Source organism: Lepidochelys kempii, chromosome 6, assembly GCF_965140265.1.
Source record: "Lepidochelys kempii isolate rLepKem1 chromosome 6, rLepKem1.hap2, whole genome shotgun sequence".
Classification (NCBI taxonomy): domain Eukaryota; kingdom Metazoa; phylum Chordata; order Testudines; family Cheloniidae; genus Lepidochelys; species Lepidochelys kempii.
In genome coordinates, this window is record NC_133261.1 from 118972751 (window position 1) to 118993784 (window position 21034).

The following is a 21034-nucleotide window of genomic DNA, read 5'->3' on the forward strand; positions in this document are numbered from 1 at the left end:
ATCCAGTAACAGAAAATCTCTACTCAACATGAAGATTCCAGTTAATCTCCTAATTAATAATTATATTTATCAATGCTGTCCCTAGATGCTGCCTCTCACTATGTGCAACATGACAGAAAATGCTGAAGTCCTTACTTCTTTCTTTTGGAACACAACCTTGTATGGACAGTGAACATGACATGCTGGAGGGCCCAGCTCAGAGGCCTGTTTGTGGCATTTTCTGAAAACGTTGCCTGGGATAATCTATCAACAAACATTCTGATTTACTATTACTACACTGGCTTCTATCACAAATAAATCCTACTCAGCAATTACTATTCCCAGTGACTGCAAGCTGATATTCTCTTTGGGTGAAATTCTCTGCGGGCGTAACTCCAGTAGGATTACACCAGTAGACTAAAGATACCCATCGTCCTGTGTTTGGCAACTAGAATATGTCACCTAGAACTGAAAATACACATTTATGAATAGGCCACATCAAGAAGCTAAGCACTGTTCACACATGTATTGCAGCAGCAAAGTTCTGCTAACCTTTCCTATTGCCAGATCTCAAACGCTGATCTGAAAGGATAGAATCTTGAAGGAGTTCCTCAGACACTAAGGAACACAAAGATCTGCCATGATTCACCACACAGGGCCCAATCTACAGCCTTTATTCTAACAGAACTTCCATTTAATCCAATAGGAATTTTGTGCAAGTAAAGGTTTCAGAGTAGCAGCTGTGTTAGTCCATATTCGCAAAAAGAAAAGGAGGACTTGTGACACCTTAGAGACTAACCAATTTATCTGAGCATAAGCTTTCGTGAGCTACAGCTCACTTCATCGGATGCATTCAGTGGAAAATACTGAATGCATCCGATGAAGTGAGCTGTAGCTCACGAAAGCCTATGCTCAAATAAATTGGTTAGTCTCTAAGGTGCCACAAGTCCTCCTTTTCTTTGTGCAAGTAAAGACTATGGGACAGAACCCAGAGCTCAGAAACAATATGGAGACTGAGGGTCAGATCCTGAGCTGGTGTAAGGAGACATGGTTACACTGCAACAAATGAAACTATTCCATCTTATGCCAGTTGAGGATCTAGCCCTCAGTTTTTACTTGCAAGTTACAACATTCAAGCACGTGCTCAGCACAGATATGTATGTCAGTCTTGAAAAGTGAAACCCATTTTTGCTTACAGTTCAAAAGACTGATAAAATGATCCTGGAAAATGTGTTTCTTTGTATTAAATAAATCAGTGATACACTGAAGCTGCTTCTTTAATTCAGCCACTTCTGGAGTCAGACAACCTGTCTTTTTTTGCAGTAATTTCACATGGTGTTTTTGTTGGAGAATTTTCTGATGTAGCTCCTAAATTAAAAAAACAAACAAATTAAAAAGAAAGAGACGTATTGATATATTAAAAGGCATCTAAGGTTAAGGAGAAGGTTTCAGCATACACTGTACAAAGCTGTTTTGCGACAAATTAAATTGTTTTAAGAAGGGGTCATTTCAAAATATGTCAAAATATATTAACATTATTTATGCAACAAGTGAACAGGGATAAATACTAAGCGATGAGCAGGTGTTATTAAACACACACAGACACACTTCTGCATCACACACAACAGATAGGTGGAGGTTAAAACAATGTAACAAACTGCAGGGCCATAAATAAATAGCATTTATCATGCACCTTTGTATCACCTGCATTATGCACACTAATCCATCTCACAGGGACTTAATCCAACATTTGAAACCTCTGAGCAGTCACAAGGTTGTCGGTTTTTTAAATAAATGTTCTTCTGACAAATACATTTTTACTTCTCTCCAAAACATGGAATTTGGTATCTCTAGACCCTGCAAGGCTAGATGCAGGAGGTCAGATCCTTAGCCCTGCTCTATCCCTTCTAGTGGCGCAAACGGGGTAGAAAGTTGGCTTAAATAGCCAAGTGGGGATTCCCATGCATAGAGGAATGCCCCCGTGGCACACAGTCAGCATAGCTGGCTCTGTAACACCAGCTCCTGGCAAACAATATAGCTCTACAATATAGCTCTACAATATAGCTCTACATTCTGATGTGACCCAGCCCAAAATATGCACTGGGAATTTAATACCTTTTGGGGTGGTGTGTGGTTACCAAGCCCAACACAAACTACTATTTCAAGTAGCTAAAAGGACTGATTAGCTAGCTATAGTAATGTTCAGAGAAAGTATTGTTTGTGGGGAACTTTGGGAAACATTGAGAGTCAAGCTAAAATCTTTACTTCATTGTTCCACCAGCTTCAGCCCTTTTAAAATACACGGCAGAAACACATATGAAAAGCTGCCCGTGAAATAAAAGGTTACCAAAATTACAGGAGATGCATAATTTGATATACAGTACCTCTAATTTCGTAAAGATCTCTAAAGTGTCAGAGGGAAATAAAGCTTTTAAAAGTGATTCTGTCATCCCAATCTGCGTCTTGGCTAGGTCAAGGTCCCCTTTTAGCTCTGCTGAATTGCCATTGAGTTCACTGGGTCTCATCTTATTCGGTAAGTGCTTTCGTATTAGCTCCATTTTGTTCTCAACAGATGACTTGATGACCTTAAAATTGGAAATGCACAAGCAGCATAAGAAGTTTTACTGGACTAGTTTCCTACAAAATGAGGCTCAAGAGAGTTTCTTCCTTTTTATACCTAACCTTTCTACATTAATTGCATTTTCCTCCATTCTAAACTACTGTATTTTCCTTTTTTAAATCTGATATTTAAAAAAAAATATATATAATCCTACACTGAGAGTGTTGCTGCTGTTTTAAATGAGTAAAGTTTATCCTTCTGACTACATTAATACTCTCAGCTGAACATGGACACTAGTCTCCGCTCCACTTCTGGGAACAACAAGGAGCCAGACCTCTCTGATCCATTCACCGACATTCTGCCCTGTCTCAGGCACCCTGTAGAACAGAGGCAGGGAAACTTTTTGGCCTGAGGGCCACATCCGGTTTCGGAAATTGTATGGAGGGCCGGTTAGTGGAGGCTCTGCCAGGCTGTGCCCCCGCCCCCAATCTACCCCCCCCTTGCTTCTCACCCCCTGACACCCCTCCTCCCCCCCTCGGGACTCCTGCCCCATCCAACCCCACCTGTTACCTGATGGCCCCCGCAGGACCCCTGCCCCATCCACCCCCACCCCCTGCTCCCTGTCTGACCCCAGAACTCCTGCCCCTGACTGCCCCCCACTGCCCCATCCAACCCCACCTCCTTCCTGACTGCCTCCACAGGACCCCTGCCCCCATTCAACCCCTCCCCATTCCCCACCCTCTGACCGCTCCGACCCCATCCACAGTCCCGCCTCCGGACCACCACCCCAAACTTCCCTGCCCTCTCTCCAACTCCCCCGGCCCCCTGCCCCCTTGCCATGCAGCACACAGCACTGGCGGCTGGCGGTAGCGTAGTAAATTGCTCCCCGCAGCTGCTACCAGTAGCACATTCCTACGCGGAGCAGTTTAATACACTACACCAGCAGCATGGCGAGCTGAGGCTGCGGGGGAGAGGGAATAGCGGGGGAGGGGCTGGGGACCAGGAGCTCAGGGGCTGGGCAGGAGGGTCCCGCGGGCCGGATGTGGCCCACGGGCCATAGTTTGCCCACCTCTGCTATAGAAGCATTGCCACCAGAGCGCCACATGGCTCCGCTCCAGGCTTTCAAAGACGCAGCAAGGAGGGGACGGAGACAGAAGGGAGCAGAACGAGTCCCCACCAGCTCACAAGGCAACAGGATCACTCCATGGCCTTCATAGCTGCTCTAGGCCCGCAGAAATAGCCCCACAGGGTTGCTTACAATGGTCATGTCCTCACCCCAAAACACCATCCTTGAGTGCTAAGGCACACAAGAAGCTCAGTCTGAATTGCACAGGGGTTGTAAACCCCCTACATAAACTCGCCACACTGATTCTGCTCTTTTTTGGAAATATGTGCCCATATGGGGGAGAAGGCTTTGTCCTTAACCTAGGGAATTAATGCACCAATGCAAAAGCATTTATGTTCACTTACTACAGAACCTACAAGAAAAAGAAAACAGTGAATACCATAGACATGTTAAAAGTACATTGTAAAGTATCTTGTTGCCTGTCTGGAGTTCCCCTTGGTGCAAAGTGGCGCTGCAATGTCCTCTACTTGGAGCAGTGGCTGAGGGCCTACGTCCTACCCCCCTGGAAATCAATGGGCATCCATCCATTAGCTATAAAGGAAGTTGGATCAGACCCTAAATCAGGGGTAGGAAAACATTTTGGCCCAAGAGCCACATCTGGGTGGGGAAATTGTATGCAGGGCCATGAATGTAGGGCTGGGGCAGAGGGTTGGGGTGCGGGAGGGAGTGTGGGTGTGGGAGGGGTGCGGTGTGCAGGAAGGGGCTCAGGGCAAGGGGTTGGGGTGCAGGAGAAGCGCAGGGTGCAGGAGGGGGCTCAGGGCAGCAGGCTGGGATGCAGGAGGGGTGTGGCAGGGAGCTCAGGAAAGGAGGTTGGGGTGCAAGGGGGTGTGGCAGGGGGCTCGGGGGCTCAGGGCAGGGGTGCAGGAGGGGTGCTGGGTGCAGGAGGGGGCTCAGGGCAAGGGGTTGGGGTGCAGGAGAGGCGCAGGGTGCAGGAGGGGGCTCAGGGCAGCAGGCTGGGATGCAGGAGGGGTGTGGCAGGGAGCTCAGGGAAGGAGGTTGGGGTGCAAGGGGGTGTGGAAGGGGGCTCGGGGGCTCAGGGCAGGGGTGCAGGAGGGGTGCTGGGTGCAGGAGGGGGCTCAGGGCAGGGGGTTGGGGTGCAGAGTGTGGGAGGCAGCTCAGGGCAGGGAGTTGGGGCGCAGCAGGGGACTGAAGGCAAGGGATCAGGGCGCTCAGGGAAGGGGATTGGAGTGCAGGGTGCAGGAGGGGTTTGGGGTGCGGGCTCTGGCCCGGCGCTGCTTACCTCGAGCGGCTCCAGGATGGCAGCGGCGCGCAGGGGAGCTAAGGCAGGCTCCCTGCCTGCCCTGGCCCCGCACCACTCCCAGAAGTTGCCAGCATGTCCGGCGGTGGCTCCTGGGGGTGGAGTGGTGCAGTGGCTCCGCCACGCGCTGCCCTTGCCTGTGGGTAACACCCCCAAAGCTCCCATTGGCCGCAGTTCCCCATTCCCAGCCAATGGGAGCTGCAGTGGGCGGTGCCTGCAAGCAAGGGCAGTGCACAGTGCCCTCTGTCCCCGCCCCCGTCCCTCGGGGCTGCAGGGACATGATGCTGGATGCTTCCAGGAGTGGTGCGTGGCCAGGACAGGCAGGGAGCCTGCCTTAGCTCCACTGCACCATGGGGCTGGCAATCCCGCGGGCTGGACTGAAAGCCCTGATGGGCCGGATCTGGCCCACGAGCTGTAGTTTGCCCTCCCCTGCCCTAAATGCCACAGTTTGATCCCAGAACAGCAGAGGACAGACTGAGCCGTTAATATTTAAAAATACTGGTTTGGTTCAGACAATTTATTTGAAAAAAGGGGCAAATTAAATGTTGATCCTAATACGCAACAGAAATATCTCCCTTGCCCATGGTCTAGGCAAACCAAAAGTAATGATTGTGATGAACAGGGCACTAGCGGCTAGATTACAATTATCAATGCTATCATGTTAACCATATAAGTCACCCCTTACCTGGAACTCCAATGGAGGCTCACTGTTATGAAGAAGATGCTCTATCTCAGCCACTTTTCGGTCAAATTCCTCTAAGTTTTGCTCTTGAACCTGTAAAGAAGTCTAAAGGGTGGGGGGGGACACCAATATATCTGTAACTACATCATTTTCTGTCAAATTTAATTTCCATTTTCCTGCTAGAGTACAATGATGATGTTACTAATTTATTGAGCCTGTGTGCTCAATTCCCTTTCAGATTTCCATGGGAGTTGTGTGTGAAATGATTTCAGGACCAGTCCTATTTATGAGAAATACAATGTAGCAACTTAGAATTTTTTGTACCAGCAATAAGAAAATCTAGCCTTGGAGTTAAAAATAACAATCTAGTGCAAATGAAAAACCTAAATTATTATTTTATTTTTTCCATAGCACAGTCTTAATTTTGTACTTAATTCTTGATTGTCAAGTCAAAACATACTCTAAAATACTCTCTGAAGACACAGACTAAATCAAGAATTATTACAATCCTGATTATATTTTAAGGATAATACTTTAGGTTGATTTGTTGATATTTCATAATGCTATCTGCATCTATGTAGATTTCCAGGTATATAATGGCCCAATCCAACACCTACTGAAGTCTTGGGCATTAGATTAGACTATCAAAATGTGATTGTCCAAGTTAAAATACCCTGGGTGAGCTTAAACTTGTGAAACAGGTGCGATCAGAAACATTCTACATGTCACATTCATGAATCCATGTGCCTCGTTCACTCAGGGCAAAATATTTCTTTCTATTCTCCTTCTCTACCTACTTAGCAAGTGACTCATTTCCATCCACGCACTCACTTCAGTTCGCACAAAGAGGAGTTTCCAGTTCGATGCCAACAACATAAAGAAAGTTGTGCAACTTCTTTCACATAATTTATATGGAAACCATCTTTTACATGGGCTGTAAAATATTTAATAATCTAGCTCCTGTCATGTTAAACTTTTTGGAAACATATACACTTAAAATGAGCTGTACTTAACTGCACTGCTACAATGGAGCAGCAATTAAAGATGATGGTTAATATTACATACTGAATATGTGGCAACAATTTTATTGCACAAACATTCACATAGAGATATTTCATGGCAAAGGAAAAAATGCATAAATGGCCGAGATTTCCTGGGAACTTATAGAAATCTTACACTTAATGTAACTATGCTGGATCAGTTTTCCTTCCTTGCCTGATCTCTTTTGCACTGCTGAAGCGATGCATGGGTGATGGAATCTGATTTTATTTCCCCTGCTGAAGGTTTTTCCTCACATAAGGGAATCCACATCTGGTGTGAACGCCACATAGTTCCTACACCAACCACCCCCAACCCTAGTAAAGGAGGCATGCCAGGGGTGTGGCCATGGTATACTGTGCTTCAACAATTTCTGTGTGACAAAATGGCTCTTAGGGGACAGATACCAGCTGGTGTACTTTAGAGCAGCTCTGAGGTATTCCAAACTATTCCAAGATAAACAATAAAAATATGAAAATAGCAGTATATAGTGTGACGTTTCACTCCATATTCTTTATGAAAATATGCTTATGATATGAATATAATGGATATATACTTTATGCAAGATCAACAAGGAATGTGGTGGCACCTTAAAGACAAACAGATTTATTTGGGCATAAGCTTTTGTGGGTAAAAAACCCACTTGCATCTGAAAAAGTGGGGTTTTTACCCACGAAAGCTTATGCCCAAATAAATCTGTTTGTCTTTAAGGTGCCACCGCATTCCTTGTTGTTTTTGTGGATACAGACTAACACGGCTATCCCCTGATACTTTATGCAAGATGGATCTCGTAAGGTATTATTGAAGAGGTTATGATTTACTGAATGTGATTATCCGATCTGTATGCCTGCATCTTTTCTGTATCTGAAGTTAGGAATATTGACTATGTATCTGTATTTCGACTATGCTACTTTGGGGGACGCCCACTGCTAACACTTCAGGTACAGCAATGAAAAAGCCAGACATGGCTCATGGCCCATCAGCGAGGACAATGGACTGTGAAAAGCTTGGCCTTCCTGTGGACGCTCCATACTGCCACTGATTCATGCATGGTGTGATACGACAGAATTAGGTGGTCTTGTCACCAAATACTAAACCTTACCTGGGACTTCTTGTAACTTTCCACTGGAAGGGAAGGTGGTGGGGGATCAAGTCTGGGAAACAAAGGATTCCTGCCTTATGTAAATCCTATTTAACAGTGGTGAGGAAGGCAAATGGGGCTCCTCCTCTCCATGGCTGTCTGCCCAAAAAGAAAGACTGCAAAAGGCACCTGAAGGGAAGGCAGGTGGGGACTCCAGACTAAGACAGAGGTCCAGTCTGAAAAGGAATATACCTGGAACTCTGAATCACAGAAACTTTGCAACCTGCCTGCAACAGTATCTAGGGTGAGAAATATTATTTGTAACCAATTTCTTTAGTGAAACTAGCTTAGTTTGCGTGTTTGATTTCATTTAGTCAATAATCTGCTTTGTTCCATTTGTTACCCGTTTTACCACTTAAAATCTACCTTTTATAGTTAATAAAATTTGTTTTGTTTATTACTAAACCGTTTCTGTAATTTCTAACTGGGTGGGGGGGGGGGGAGTTGTGCATACCTTCCTCCACATTGAGGGAGGAGGCAGATTTCATAATATATCTTTGGGTCTGCACTCCAGGGGAGGTGGACACCTGAGTGCTAGAGCAAGTCCCTTAAGCTGAGCCTTCCCAGAACTGATCTCCGTGTCTGTTTCGTTCTACAGTTGGGGGTAGCGCAGCCTGTGTGTTTGTTGGAGCAGGCTTGATAGCCTGACTCAGCAAGACAGGTAAAAAAGGGTGCCCAAACTGGCATAACAGGCAGGCTCAGTGGTTTCTCAGCACATCAGGTTGCATCTCAAGGGGTCCAACCCGTCACACATAGATTTAAACACGGCCATATACAGATATACACATATATATGTACACACACACTCACACTTTTATCCCTGTTTCTCTGACAGGTTCTATGTTTGGAGCACATTGTGGGTGCTATTATACTATACATACTCATGCACTCAGAGCTTGTCTACACAAACTTTTAGTTCTTGGCAAGCTGGGGTGTCTATCTACCCTGCACTAACCTGCTGCAAACTAACTGTCTCCGTGAACCCTGCTGACTTCCATTATTTGATCTAGTCACATTTCAAAGAGGACTAAATCAAAGTGCATTAACGAACCATTCAGTTTCCAGGATCTGCATCCTAGTGAGGTACACAATTAATTCAGTGAAATTGCTCCAAAATTGCAGAGAAAATTACAAATTTCAAGATTTTCTCTGTGTATCACTGATATTTATAACCAATATATACCTTTATATCCTACAAATCCTTAACATGTTGGAATGAGTTTGTTGTATTTAATTGACTAATATTATCTCAGTCAGTTTACCTTCAATTGTGTCACCTCCTCTTCAGTCAGCTGATGTTCTTCTATGCTCCTAAGTTGTGTATTTGCCCATGTGTCAGTCTTGCTGAATAAATTAAGAAGTTTGTCCCACAAAGCCAGAGCTCTTCCCAAATTATCACAATAGTTTTCAGTTTTTTCATTGATCTACCACAAGATTTATAATAAAAAACAAATTTTAGAAAACAAAGTAACATTCTTAGCAGAAAGGCAATATGATAAAGACTAGATGAGATGGAACCACACAAACAAGGGCAGTAGGTGAAAAAAAATCTCATGTGTCTTCACTGTGCACTGGTCACAGAGAAGATATTTCAATCTCTTACTAAATATAGCTTTCAGCAATACCATATCAAACACAATGGCTTGTCTCCAGTTTAAAAACAGGTTGAGCAGCATGACTTGCTAATCACATTTTATCTACTCTCAGTAAATACCATTTTATCTCAGCATCAATGCACTACTTAAACTGACACTTTTGAACACTTCAATTTCTTACCAATTGCACAGGCACCGTCATTTTCCATACTGTTTCCAAAGTCTAAACCACCATAAGTTGCCATAAAAGTTTAAAAATCCAACCAGTGAAAGCAAGTATTGCCTTTTTGTATGCCCCAGAATTGCCCATTGTTGGAGTGTGCCCATGACATATATAGGCTTATATATCACAAACACTGAGGTTGAAGACATAGTCTAAGCTTTGCTTTGATAAACACTCGACTTTATCTCTTAAGAGTCTTTGACATTCTACATTTAATTTAGTCTATATATTATGCAGAAGTCAGAATCAATTAATATAATGCTTATCAGATAAGACCACTCTGATAATTTACTTTTTACATACATCCAGCCATCTGTCCACAATAATGTCAGCCTCATTCTGAAAGGGGGGCTCCTCGAAGCTTCTCATTTTATTGAGCTGGAAGTGGAGGTTTTTGCAGATCTGATTTATTTTGTCAACATCTTCAGAGCGATTGTCAAATTCTTCTTTAACCGCTTCAATCTGTGAAAAAGAAAGAATGTATATTTGAAAGCATGAGTCCTGCATTTGGTCAATACCCTTGTTTATCCATCAAATCATTTTTTTGTTGTCATGCTGTTTTTTTCAATTTAGAAACACAGCAGCACGACCCAAATAATCCATTTTATATAATACAGTGAGAATAAGAATCCATCCTTTGTCATTATATCCTAGTATCTGTACTACTGATCTGAACATTCCACCTGTCACTCTAACTACATCATGATACAGACTGTACATTGCTAAATGAGGAATATGAATACTGGTTTACAAATAAGTTTCTGGCTTATGAGACCCAAACAATTTGCCTCAAACAAATTAATATCCACAGATATCAAAGCTGAATTACATCCATATACTGTTTCTGATGCAGAATGAAACAATAGCTGTGTAACAATAATCTGATTCACACCAAGCTCTGAGAGAGATTATTTGTGATTCTGATTCTTAATTTTATCACTGCTTGTTCCTAAAAATAGAAATTCCCATTGGTTTAAACAGCATACTGCCATTCATTTAACTTTTTATTTAATCCTAAAACAGTTTCTTGGTGTTCGAATATAATATCAATGCATATTTATAAACAATATTTAAAAATGAAGGAAATGAAATACTGACCTCTAGCGTTTGGCAATTTGACATTAATGGATCTATCTTTTCTCCAGACAATGTTCTCTTGGGGTATGTCTACACTGCAATGTAAGCCCATGGGTTGAACTCAAGCTCAAACCTAACCCCCCTTCCATTTACACACAAATTGCACTAACCCAAGGCTTGGACCCAGGACCCAATGGGTTGGAGGTTCCAAGCCTGAGTCAAGCTAGGTCCCAGAGTTCAAGCCCTATTGCTCTGCTGTGTAGGTGCAGCCCCACTGGACTCGTGCTCCGGGAGTCTGCCAAAAGAATCCCATAGGCTAATTTTCTTTGTCCTCTGGACAGTCTAATCTGGGGTACATTCCAGTTTTCCCACACTGCACCACAAACAAAGAGCTAGAGTGGCCAAATCTGGGCGGGTGCTAGGAAGTCTGCAATATGGGTGTTTGGACTTGAGCCCACATAATGCTGTATACAAATGAGAGCCTCAGGGTTCAACAATTCCTAACCTGAGGTTACAGTGAGTATAGACACTCAAGCCCTAGGTTACAAACTCAAGGTCCAATAACTCGAGTTCTACTAACCCTGGGTTTACATTGCAGTGTAGACATATTATAGACGCAGCCAGCCACTGAGAAAGAGGCTGGGGGGGAAGGTCTTGCAGTCCAGAATGAGAACAGACCTTCTGTCCTACTATTTGATGGGAGAGTAACTGTAGCAGCACACTGGACTTGAGTGCATACCCATGTCCTGGTGCCCCTGTTACAGGCTTGGGCCCTTTAAAGCTGGAAGTTGTAGTCACAAGGCACATGATTATGAACAAGCATGTGACCTACAGAAAACTAGACAGAAGGCTTGCCACCTAGGCCTGGTGGATGGTCTGGTAGAGACTGGGCACCAGGCAAATCCCAGTGTGGGGCTGCTATGCAGTAGCAAGCCAGAGGGCTGAAAGATTACAGACCTCAGAGAGGGCTGTAAAAGCTTGCTTTGAGAGGAGAGAAAGGACTAATCCCGAAGGGGTATAGAGGATGGAGTGCCTGAACCCCTGCTGCCCTTAGAATCCTTAGAGCAGTGTTTCCCAAACTTGGGACGCCGCTTGTTCAGGGAACAATGGAGGCTGCGGGAAGCGGTGGCCGGTATGTCCCTCGGCCCACTCCACTTCCCGCAGCCCTCATTGGCCTGCAGCAGCGAACCGCAGCCAGTGGGAGCCGCGATCGGCCAAACCTGTGGATGCGGCAGGTAAACAAACCGGCCTGGCCAGCCAGGGTCTTTCCCTGGACAAGCAGCGTCCCAAGTTTAGGAAATACTGCCTTAGAGGGACAGCCCAAAATCTCAACCAAGGTGTTCCAGGTATTCCTCTGAGCAAGGAAGGAAAGTGATTAGCTGAGTGATATGGAAGGACTATAATTTTGATCTTCTGTTAGAGTACAGAGTCACACCACAAGCTTCTCTGAAGCAAGAAGCCCAAAATTATCACATTTAATATTATGTTCATTGTAGGTTGTCTACTGTGCTAAAAAGGTTGTGTCTTTACATATCTCAGCTATTTAAAATGTCCTCTTAGTAAATAACTAAACTTGCGTTGCTTGTGTATTTAGAAAATGTGCAATAAAAGTCTTTAATATATAAAAATGGTGGAAAGTAGGGAGGATATTTTAAAACACCATGGCTGAAATACCGTTGACGTCACTGGGAGTTTTGTTATTGTCTTCAATATGGTCAGTATTTCACCCTCTCTCTTTATTACATATTTTTATTTTTAAAAAAGCCTCACACTTTTAAAGTGAGTTTAGTTTACTGTATAACATTAGAGATGGGCCTAACGCAAAAACCTGGTTCTGAACACCCATATACTCTGTAATAGCTTGGAGCTGAAACCAGAGCCAAGTCTCAACTTTGCAGCTCGAGCCTACATCTATAATGGGATGAACAGCCGCCCAGATCTGAACTCCCTCAAATTTTGGGAGGATCGGGTATGGATTTAACTTTCCAGCTACAGTCTCTACAGAACTCACCTTTGCTATCAACCTCTGCAGATTATCTTTCCCCATGTAAGAAGTCTGCTGTGAGAGGACACTCTCTTGTTTCTGGATCATGCTTGTCAGACTATTTTTGCAGCTTTGATACTGCTTCAGGAGCTCCAACACCCTCACACACTGCTCCTGGCTATTAAAAAGCAGAATTATTTACTATATATGTATAAAGGAACAGCTTCAACCTCTCCTCTCTTCCACAGGTAAAAGTGACATAATATTTATAACTTACATTTATATTGCACCTTTCACTCTGAAGATCATTTCACCCACCAGTGGGATGAAACCCAACAGCTATTCAACCGCATACAGCAAAATTTCACCACAGTTTAGGGCAAGAAATTAAAAATATCACCTCCAACTGAAATTGCAGGAGGAACTCAGTACACAAAATGTATTTACGCAAACTGAAATTTGAGCAGGTCATTGGAATTAATTTACAGTAATGGACACGGGACCTTTAGGGTGGTATTTTCAAAGCTGCCTACGTGATTTGGATGTGGCATCTAAATCCTGTAGGCAGCTTTGAAAATACCATCCTTACTGTTTAGGATCTCAGTCTGGTATCTCATCTAAATGTTCAGACCTTCTGTGGCACAATGCCCCTTTCCTCATACTGGAGCATTAGTTCAGTATAGACTTAGAGGGAAGTGTCATCTCTTGACTCACCATCACTTCCATCAGGAGCTAGGTGTTTCTTAAGAGTTCCCTCATCCAAGTACTCACCATGTTCCACACTTAGCTTGATATACGATAGGGTTACAGGATTGCAATAATATCATGTTTTTTAAATGTGAATATTTGCCTAGTTCTAGTCCTATGACAGCAATGTTTTCTTTTTTTTCTAAGTATATTATTTACTTTCAAGTACCTCTGTTTAAGGCCTTTTTCCATTTCATTTTGAGAGATGTTACTACTCATATGACCTGCTTAAAATTTTCATTCTTTCCCCTTACCATTCAGCAAGTGACAGTTTTGTATCCTCCCACAACCTTTCTGTAACTGTGCACTGTTCATCTGCTTCTTCTCCTTTTGTCTCTTCAGTCTGTAGAAACTTGTTAGCAATTTCTCGTATGGATTTCATTTCAATAGCATAGCAACCCAATTCCTGTTCCAATTCAGTTAATGATTTTATCCTTTATTAGAAAAGAAATAAAATACAGCCCTATATTAAAACAGATCATAGATGTTTTTTCCAAAATGTAAGTGTGAGGTTTCTTTGAAAGTTTATTATGAACAGCATACATTGACTAACCTAACATTAAATGGGAAAGAATCTTATTAATGCAGAGTTAAGGTTGCCCGGTGATGGCTCCTGCCCTTTCAGAATGTCAAGTTCTGCATTAACTCAAACTTGTGAAAAGGAGGAAATACAGAGTTAAGATAAATGCCTATGCAACCTTAACTCTGCCCCACTGGAGCTGGCAATAGCCACTGGGAATTATCTGCATGCACTCCAGCTGCATTCCCTGTGTTAGCTGTAGCTGGATTGGAGGGTGGAAGAATAAGTTGAAGTATGTTGGAGAAGCTGTGATTTGATATGAGAACTGAGTCTGAGTCCCCCCATATTTGTTATCAAAGGAAAAAGGTGCATGTGTACCTTGATGTGCCAGTCTACATCATTTCAATACAGAATCATGTAGGTTGTCTCAGTAGCAAGGCACTGGGGCTTCTTGCTGTGGGTAATGTCAGTAGTGAGGTGGAATATCAAAGCAGCCTGTGGATTTAACCATGCATAAGGAAAAGTATAGGTTTAGGTATATTCTGTGTGCAAGTGTGGAGGGTTTGCAAAAGGGTATGAAGTGATTGTTAAAGTTTGCAAGTCTGTTGAGGGTGAGTGTAGGCTCAGTGTTTGAACCTAGGGCAAGTACAAGTACTCTCTGTCCATTACAGTGAAAAGGCAGAATGTGAGTGTGGTGTGTTGTGGGGCATGGCTCAGAGAGGGTAGAGTTAAGGTTGTGTGGTTGTTTACCTTAACTCTGCAGTTTCTGGTTCTCAGACGTTTGAGTTATGCTGAACTCCACGTTCTGAAGGGCATGAGCTATCACCAGGCAACCTTAACTCTGCATTAAAACAGTTTTTTGCCATTTAATTTCCTACTTTTTTAAAGAGAAAGATAAATGTTTGTTGGTAGAAGCTAGTGATCATTTAGATAGTTGTAAGTCTCACCTACGTGTCCAACTGATGTTTGCTACTGTGGGTAGGAAATAACCAAAAGACCTAGCTTTTATATAGTGCTTTCCCTCAGGAGATCTCAACAAACTTTTCATCATTACCCTCATTTTACAGACAGGAAACCAAGACAGAGAGAGTGAAGTGACCTACCCAAGTCACTCAACGGGCCAGTGGCAAAGCTAGGAATAGTCCTGTCTCTCCATGAGGACACACAATTGATATGTGATTCTTCAGTGCTCCTCCCACTCCTGTACATTTTGTTATAGTGGAATGGAGATAATGGTCATGCTTTGAGATGTTAGCCATATGTAGTTACTAACAGGGCTCGTGAGAGAAATCTCACCCATGGGCTATGTCCCAAAACTTGAACAGTTTTATTACATGGTTGTTACAGTAACTTTAAGCATGTGAGAGAAGACTGGTGTGTCTCTCTCCTTCTCCACACCCCCAGAATACATGAAGGGGTTAGGGAGTGGAGCTCACCCCCACCCCAGAAAGGCAAGACCCCTCCAGAACCTGGCTCACATGAGGGGAGGCAAAGAAGGGGACGTCAGACTCCAATAAATGGGCAGGAGCCCCCAGATCCTGGCACACACATGGGGGGCATGAAGTGGGGTTCAGACACCACCAGTGAGGGCCGAGACTCACAGATCACATAGGATGGGTAGGGAGAGGGGCTCAGAACCCCCAGAAAAGCAAATCCCCATCCCAGCACCTGGATCACATGGGTGGAGTGAGGGGGTGAGGGTCAGACCTCCATAGATGGGCAGGGGGCCTCAGATTCTAGCACACACATGGGGGAAGAGAGTGGGGCTCAGACATCACTGGAGGGCAGAGAATCCCAGACCCCAGCTCACATGTGGGGAGCAGGGAGAGGGGCTTAGATCCCCCCAAGGGCCACTGGGCCCCCAGATCCTGGCACACACATGGGGGGAGAGGGTTCAGACATCCCTGGGGGCAGGAAACCCCAGCTCCCACAGGTGGGGCAGGAGAGGAGCTCAGACACCTCTGGAAAAGCAAGCTTTAATACGAGGAAAGCAGGGATGGTGGCCAGAGCATCACAGATAGGCAGGGGTCCCAGATACTGGCCCACTCACAGGGGGACAGAGAGTGGGGCTCAGACAGGGACCCCCAGATTCCAGCTCACCTGGGGGAGTAAGGAGAGGGGCTCAGACTCCACACACACACACACACACACACAGATTCTGATGTACACACAGCAGGGGAGAATCTCGGGCTGACCGGCATGCCTGCACTGTTGTCCCCCAGGTCCTCTGCCACTCAACCCATGTCCTCTTCCCAGTATTGCTCCCCTTCCCTTCACCTGAGCCCCACAATCCCTCTCACCTTCCATACCACCCATCCTCATTTATCCCTATCCACTTGATGCAGCTCCAACCCGCTATTGCCCCTATTTTCCCCACTCTTCCACCCCTAAAATGCCCCTCTCGGTCAGCAATCATTTGCATATCTAAATTTTAAAAAAAAAGTTACTTTGATTACATTCCCCCACCCTCCAGCAGTGACAGATTTCAGCAATAGCCTCCCAACCAAGGTGGGACTCCAACTGATGCTAGCTAGGTGAGTCAGGACTACTGCTCATGCCCTTGAGGTCTGCAGCTAGTGTGAAACTTTGCAGGCTAACAATCCTGGTAATTCCTCTGTCCCCGCATGCTCAATATCATCAATTTGACATAAAAATTGATGCAGGATGCTTATGACAAGGCAAACTGGAGAAGCAAAATCTTTTTTGAAATAACCTTTTTATTTGATTTCCCCCAAAAGGCAGGTGGGTGGCATGCCCTCTGTTGGGGTGACCCTTGAGCACTGGAAATCCTTGAGCAATGATCAGAGCCCTTGTTTGATCTCTATCTGTGACCCAAAATAGCTTTGCAAGAACCTCTCAACTTTAAAAAAAGATGTTTTTTCTGGGAGCTGTATCTCAGGACCCCCTTGGTGAAATGGCCCCAAATTTGGGTCACTAGCAGTGCCCCGTGAAGTACTGGTGCTAATCCAATGGAGACCCTAAGCAGGAATATTTTGCCCTCCCCCCAACACATACTAATAATTAATAGGGGGGCCCTTTGACCCATTCGGGGTCCTAAGCAATTGCTTAGGTCTACATGTTCAGAGCTGCAGTGGCACAGTTGTACTGATACAACTGCACCACTGCAGCACGTCTGGTGAAGACACTCTATGCCGATGGAAGAGAGCCCTCCCAACGGCATAAAAAAAAAACCCACCTCTGCAAGTGGCATAACTTATGTCGGTGTAACATATGTCACTCAGTGCGGTGGAATATTCACACCCCTGAGAGACTTAAGTTTTCCCAACATAGGCTGTAGTGTAGACATAGACCCAGTCTGCTTATGCGTAGCACCGGTGACCCCTGAGGCACTCCAAATTTCAAGGCAATCCAAGTTAGCCTGTAGATTTCAGAATACTTAGAAAAGTCAAGCTTTAAACAGAAAAAAGAAAAGGAGTACTTGTGGCACCTTAGAGACTAACCAATTTATTTGAGCATAAGCTTTCGTGAGCTACAGCTCACTTCAGCTGTAGCTCACGAAAGCTTATGCTCAAATAAATTGGTTAGTCTCTAAGGTGCCACAAGTACTCCTTTTCTTTTTGCGAATACAGACTAACACAGCTGTTACATTTAAACAGAAATCTGGTCTTAACTTTAATTGTAGAAGGGCCAGATCCCTAGCTGGTGTAATCTGGCACAGTTCTTCAGTGGAGCTGTAACAACTTACACCATCTGAGGATCTAATCCAAAATTTCACAGGCCAATAGGTTCTATATTAATGTAGCTAATTACAGTGCCTTCAACTACTAAGTGTCACTCTGGCCAATTTAAAATCTCAGTTCATGTGCTCTATTCAATGAAAAGTGTGACAATGTATGGATTTCATGAATAAAGCAATGGATATAAATTAGTATTGATCAAAATGTATCAAATCCCTGTCTGATAAATGGTAAATGAATTTTCCTGAAGGGGAGCAGAGACCCACCTCAAATATATAAATGCCGTAAATTAACAGGAGGATATGCAGATCATTTTAGAAAAAATTCTCAGTTTGCCGTGTGTGATATGCACTGACTTTTGACACACAAAGTTTCTACAATGTATGTATCACCATTGAGCAATATTTTGTATAACGCTACTTGGCAGCATTTGTAAATGGCAACCTCACTGCCACCACAGGTGGTCACTGTAACTAATGACTCAACCCTCCCAACTCCCTCAAGCATACAAAGGGTAGTAGCATGGGGTTAAAGAAACAATATCACGGAGAAGGCTTTTCAAACAATGCAGTCTCTGATCCAACATGACAATCAGTTGACTTCAATGGGACTATGCTGATGCTTAAAGTTACACACGTTTATGTGCTTTGCTGGATTGGAGACAGAGACGAGACCAACAGAACTTACTGAAATTATTAAGTGAGGATCTAAAAAAGCTACAATAAACACACTCACCTTTGTTGAACAGCAGGAATTGTTGGGTCCTTCAAGCCTATTTTATTAATCTTATCATGTAGATCGTGAATATTTTTTAAGAGTTCATTATTTCTTGTGGAAAAAATCTCCTGTAACTCATTTTCTTGGATGAGCTCCTGCTTACTTAGATGGACAAAAGCCTTGTTTGCCTTTTCAGATAAAGCCGCAATTAGTTTTTCACAGCAAGTCTTTCCCCCACATTCAGCATCTTCCAAGTAGATATCAACCATCTGCAAGCGCTCATCCAAACATTTAGCCTTTTCTTTCATGAGAGAAACTTCTTCCTGCACAGCTTCTTTTGATGTGTTTCCTTGCACCTCAGGTTTGTCAGAAACTGAAGAGTCTGTTGCATGCTCAATAGAAAGCTTAACTCTTCTCAATGAGGCCAAAAAAGCTTCCAGTTCCTTGAGGACCGTTTCGCTGACCTGCATTTTATGATTCATTTCTTCAAACTGCCTTTTATATTTAAGCATAATCTCGCATGCTGCTTGCAAATCTATTAGGTTAAATTCATCTCCTGTTGAGCAATCTAGGTTTTCCAGTTGTCTGCATAATTCAATCTGATTTACTATACAGCTCTGGACCTTCTGAAATTGAGAGAACCACAGCAGGGTTAGCAAAGTGAAAGAGAAATTGTATCTCATATTCTAAGCAAAACATATGGCTGTAAAAAAATGAGACTGACCCAAAATAAATCTGACAACATTAACAGCATGAAGAAGAATTTCTTTAGGGTTTTGCTGTTTGGTCTTTTCATTAAATATACCCTAAATCTTAACAGAGAACAAACATATACATAAGACCTCTTGCTTCTTCAGAAATAACACTGTGACCCAAGGATCTCTTGATGCCAACTGGCAGATGGCACAGGGTTACAGGAATCCCCTGGGTCTGATATCTACATACTTCTCCACCATAGAATGTCATGTAAGGTGTCTAATGAAAGCCTGTATCCACAGTATGCATCCGATGAAGTGAGCTGTAGCTCACGAAAGCTCATGCTCAAATAAATTGGTTAGTATCTAAGGTGCCACATGTACTCCTTTTCTTTTTACACTGGTCATCATAATCATTCCAAGGTGTTTGTATGGAAAATATGTGAGCAGTTGTGCACATATACTAAAAATTATGTTCTCTAGGTCTGTGAATTAAGCCAGGTCACCAACCGGTAATCTACATACTCCTGGAAGGTGGGGGGAAGAGATGCTTATCTCGCGCTCACTGGTCATGTGCAAATTAAGTATTGTATGGTTTCCAATGAATGCCCATTCACAGTCTGAGCAAAATACTAATCAATAGGCAGCAGAGGTTGCAGCAAAAACAAAAGCAGCAGGGATAATCCTGTTTAGGAGTAAGATTATGAACATTTGAAACTATATCCGGGGTGCAGATGAACTCCCCCTTGGTTCCCTCAGTTGGTTCCCCTTGGAACCGTCAGTTTGTAAGGACAAGCCACCAGTGGGCTTGATCTTACAAGAAGGGATTTCAGTCAACCTAGTGTAAAACGCTGGGAAGAGGACTTGGGGTAAGCTATCTTGCAGGAGATTGGGGAATGCCTTGTTAGTAAAGTGTAGGCTCTAGAACAGAGGTTCTCAAACTGTGGCCTATGGACCACCAGTGGTCCGTGAGCTCCATTCAGGTGGTCCACAGATAATTCCCTTTAAGGTGCGCGCCTGGGCGGCGGCACACAAGAGAATAAAGGGCCACCCACCTAATTAGTGGAGCCGTGCAGGTGTGGCTCCACTAATTAGGTGCCTGGATCCTGGAGAAGATGCACACGTAAGGTGAGGTGGTGGCCTTGGGGGGATTAGAGGGGTGGATGGGAGGGGAGAGTGGGGTGAGAAGAGGGGATGGGGGGAATTGGGGATGTCCAGGGCTGCGGCAGCCAGAGAAAGAGGTCACTTTCCCCAACTCCAGGGCTGCAGCTGCCGGGGAGAGACGGCCCTCCTTTCCAGCCTCAGCTCTGTGTTGGGGGAGAGACCCCCCACTTCTTCCCAGCCCCAGATGGGGGCTGCCATGGTGGGGAAGAGAGGGAGACACCCCCCTCCTTCCCAGCCCCAGCTCGAGGGCTGCCATGGCAGGGGAGAGAGGGCACACCCATCGCATTAGAAAGGTAAGACTACTGATATTAAAATATGAGTTGCGTGCTTTTATTTGCAGACCAAAACAATCATTGTTATTAAGTTTTTTTTATATAGCGCTTTTATCCAAAACGCTTTACAATAGTTAGCTAACGGTGCAAACAATATTTGGAAAGATCATTAAGTGGTCCTCCGAGACCCTCAGCAATTTTCAACTGGTCTGCGAAAAAAAAAGTTTGAGAACCACTGCTCTACAAAGCGTGTTATGATTTTGCTTCTCATGCATCCAGTTCCAATATTGTCATTCTCTGTCATTTGAATCTTTGTTCTTTGGTAATAAACTTATCCTCGTTTTTTTCTCTCCCTAATACATATGTGTGTGTGTGCCGTGTGTTAAGAGGAGTGGTGATCCTGAGTTGAATTGTGCAAGCTGGTGTGTACTGTTTCTTTGGGAGTAGCGAATCTCTGTGTTTGGAAGAGGGGTTGGACATTCCACGGGGACGCTGGGAGGACTCAGTGGATGGTGTGTGCCTATTGCTAACCTGGAGAGAGAGAGTATGGCCAGCAGA

At 44.1% G+C, this 21034-nt stretch overlaps 1 protein-coding gene across 4 annotated transcripts in view; it reads right to left on the reverse strand.

The window, feature by feature from the left end:
• The window catches only part of SYNE2 (spectrin repeat containing nuclear envelope protein 2), a 275952-nt gene that overhangs the window by 173022 nt on the left and 81896 nt on the right, over window positions 1-21034 (reverse strand). For all 4 annotated transcript variants that reach the window (XM_073349867.1, XM_073349868.1, XM_073349866.1 and 1 more), the window contains 8 exons: window positions 18364-18971; window positions 13665-13844; window positions 12691-12841; window positions 9906-10064; window positions 9047-9208; window positions 5609-5710; window positions 2364-2564; window positions 1176-1347 (listed from right to left, as the gene is read on the reverse strand). In XM_073349867.1, the coding sequence (XP_073205968.1) occupies window positions 1176-1347; window positions 2364-2564; window positions 5609-5710; window positions 9047-9208; window positions 9906-10064; window positions 12691-12841; window positions 13665-13844; window positions 18364-18971 (1735 nt within the window). The remainder of the gene's footprint in view (window positions 1-1175; window positions 1348-2363; window positions 2565-5608; window positions 5711-9046; window positions 9209-9905; window positions 10065-12690; window positions 12842-13664; window positions 13845-18363; window positions 18972-21034) is intronic.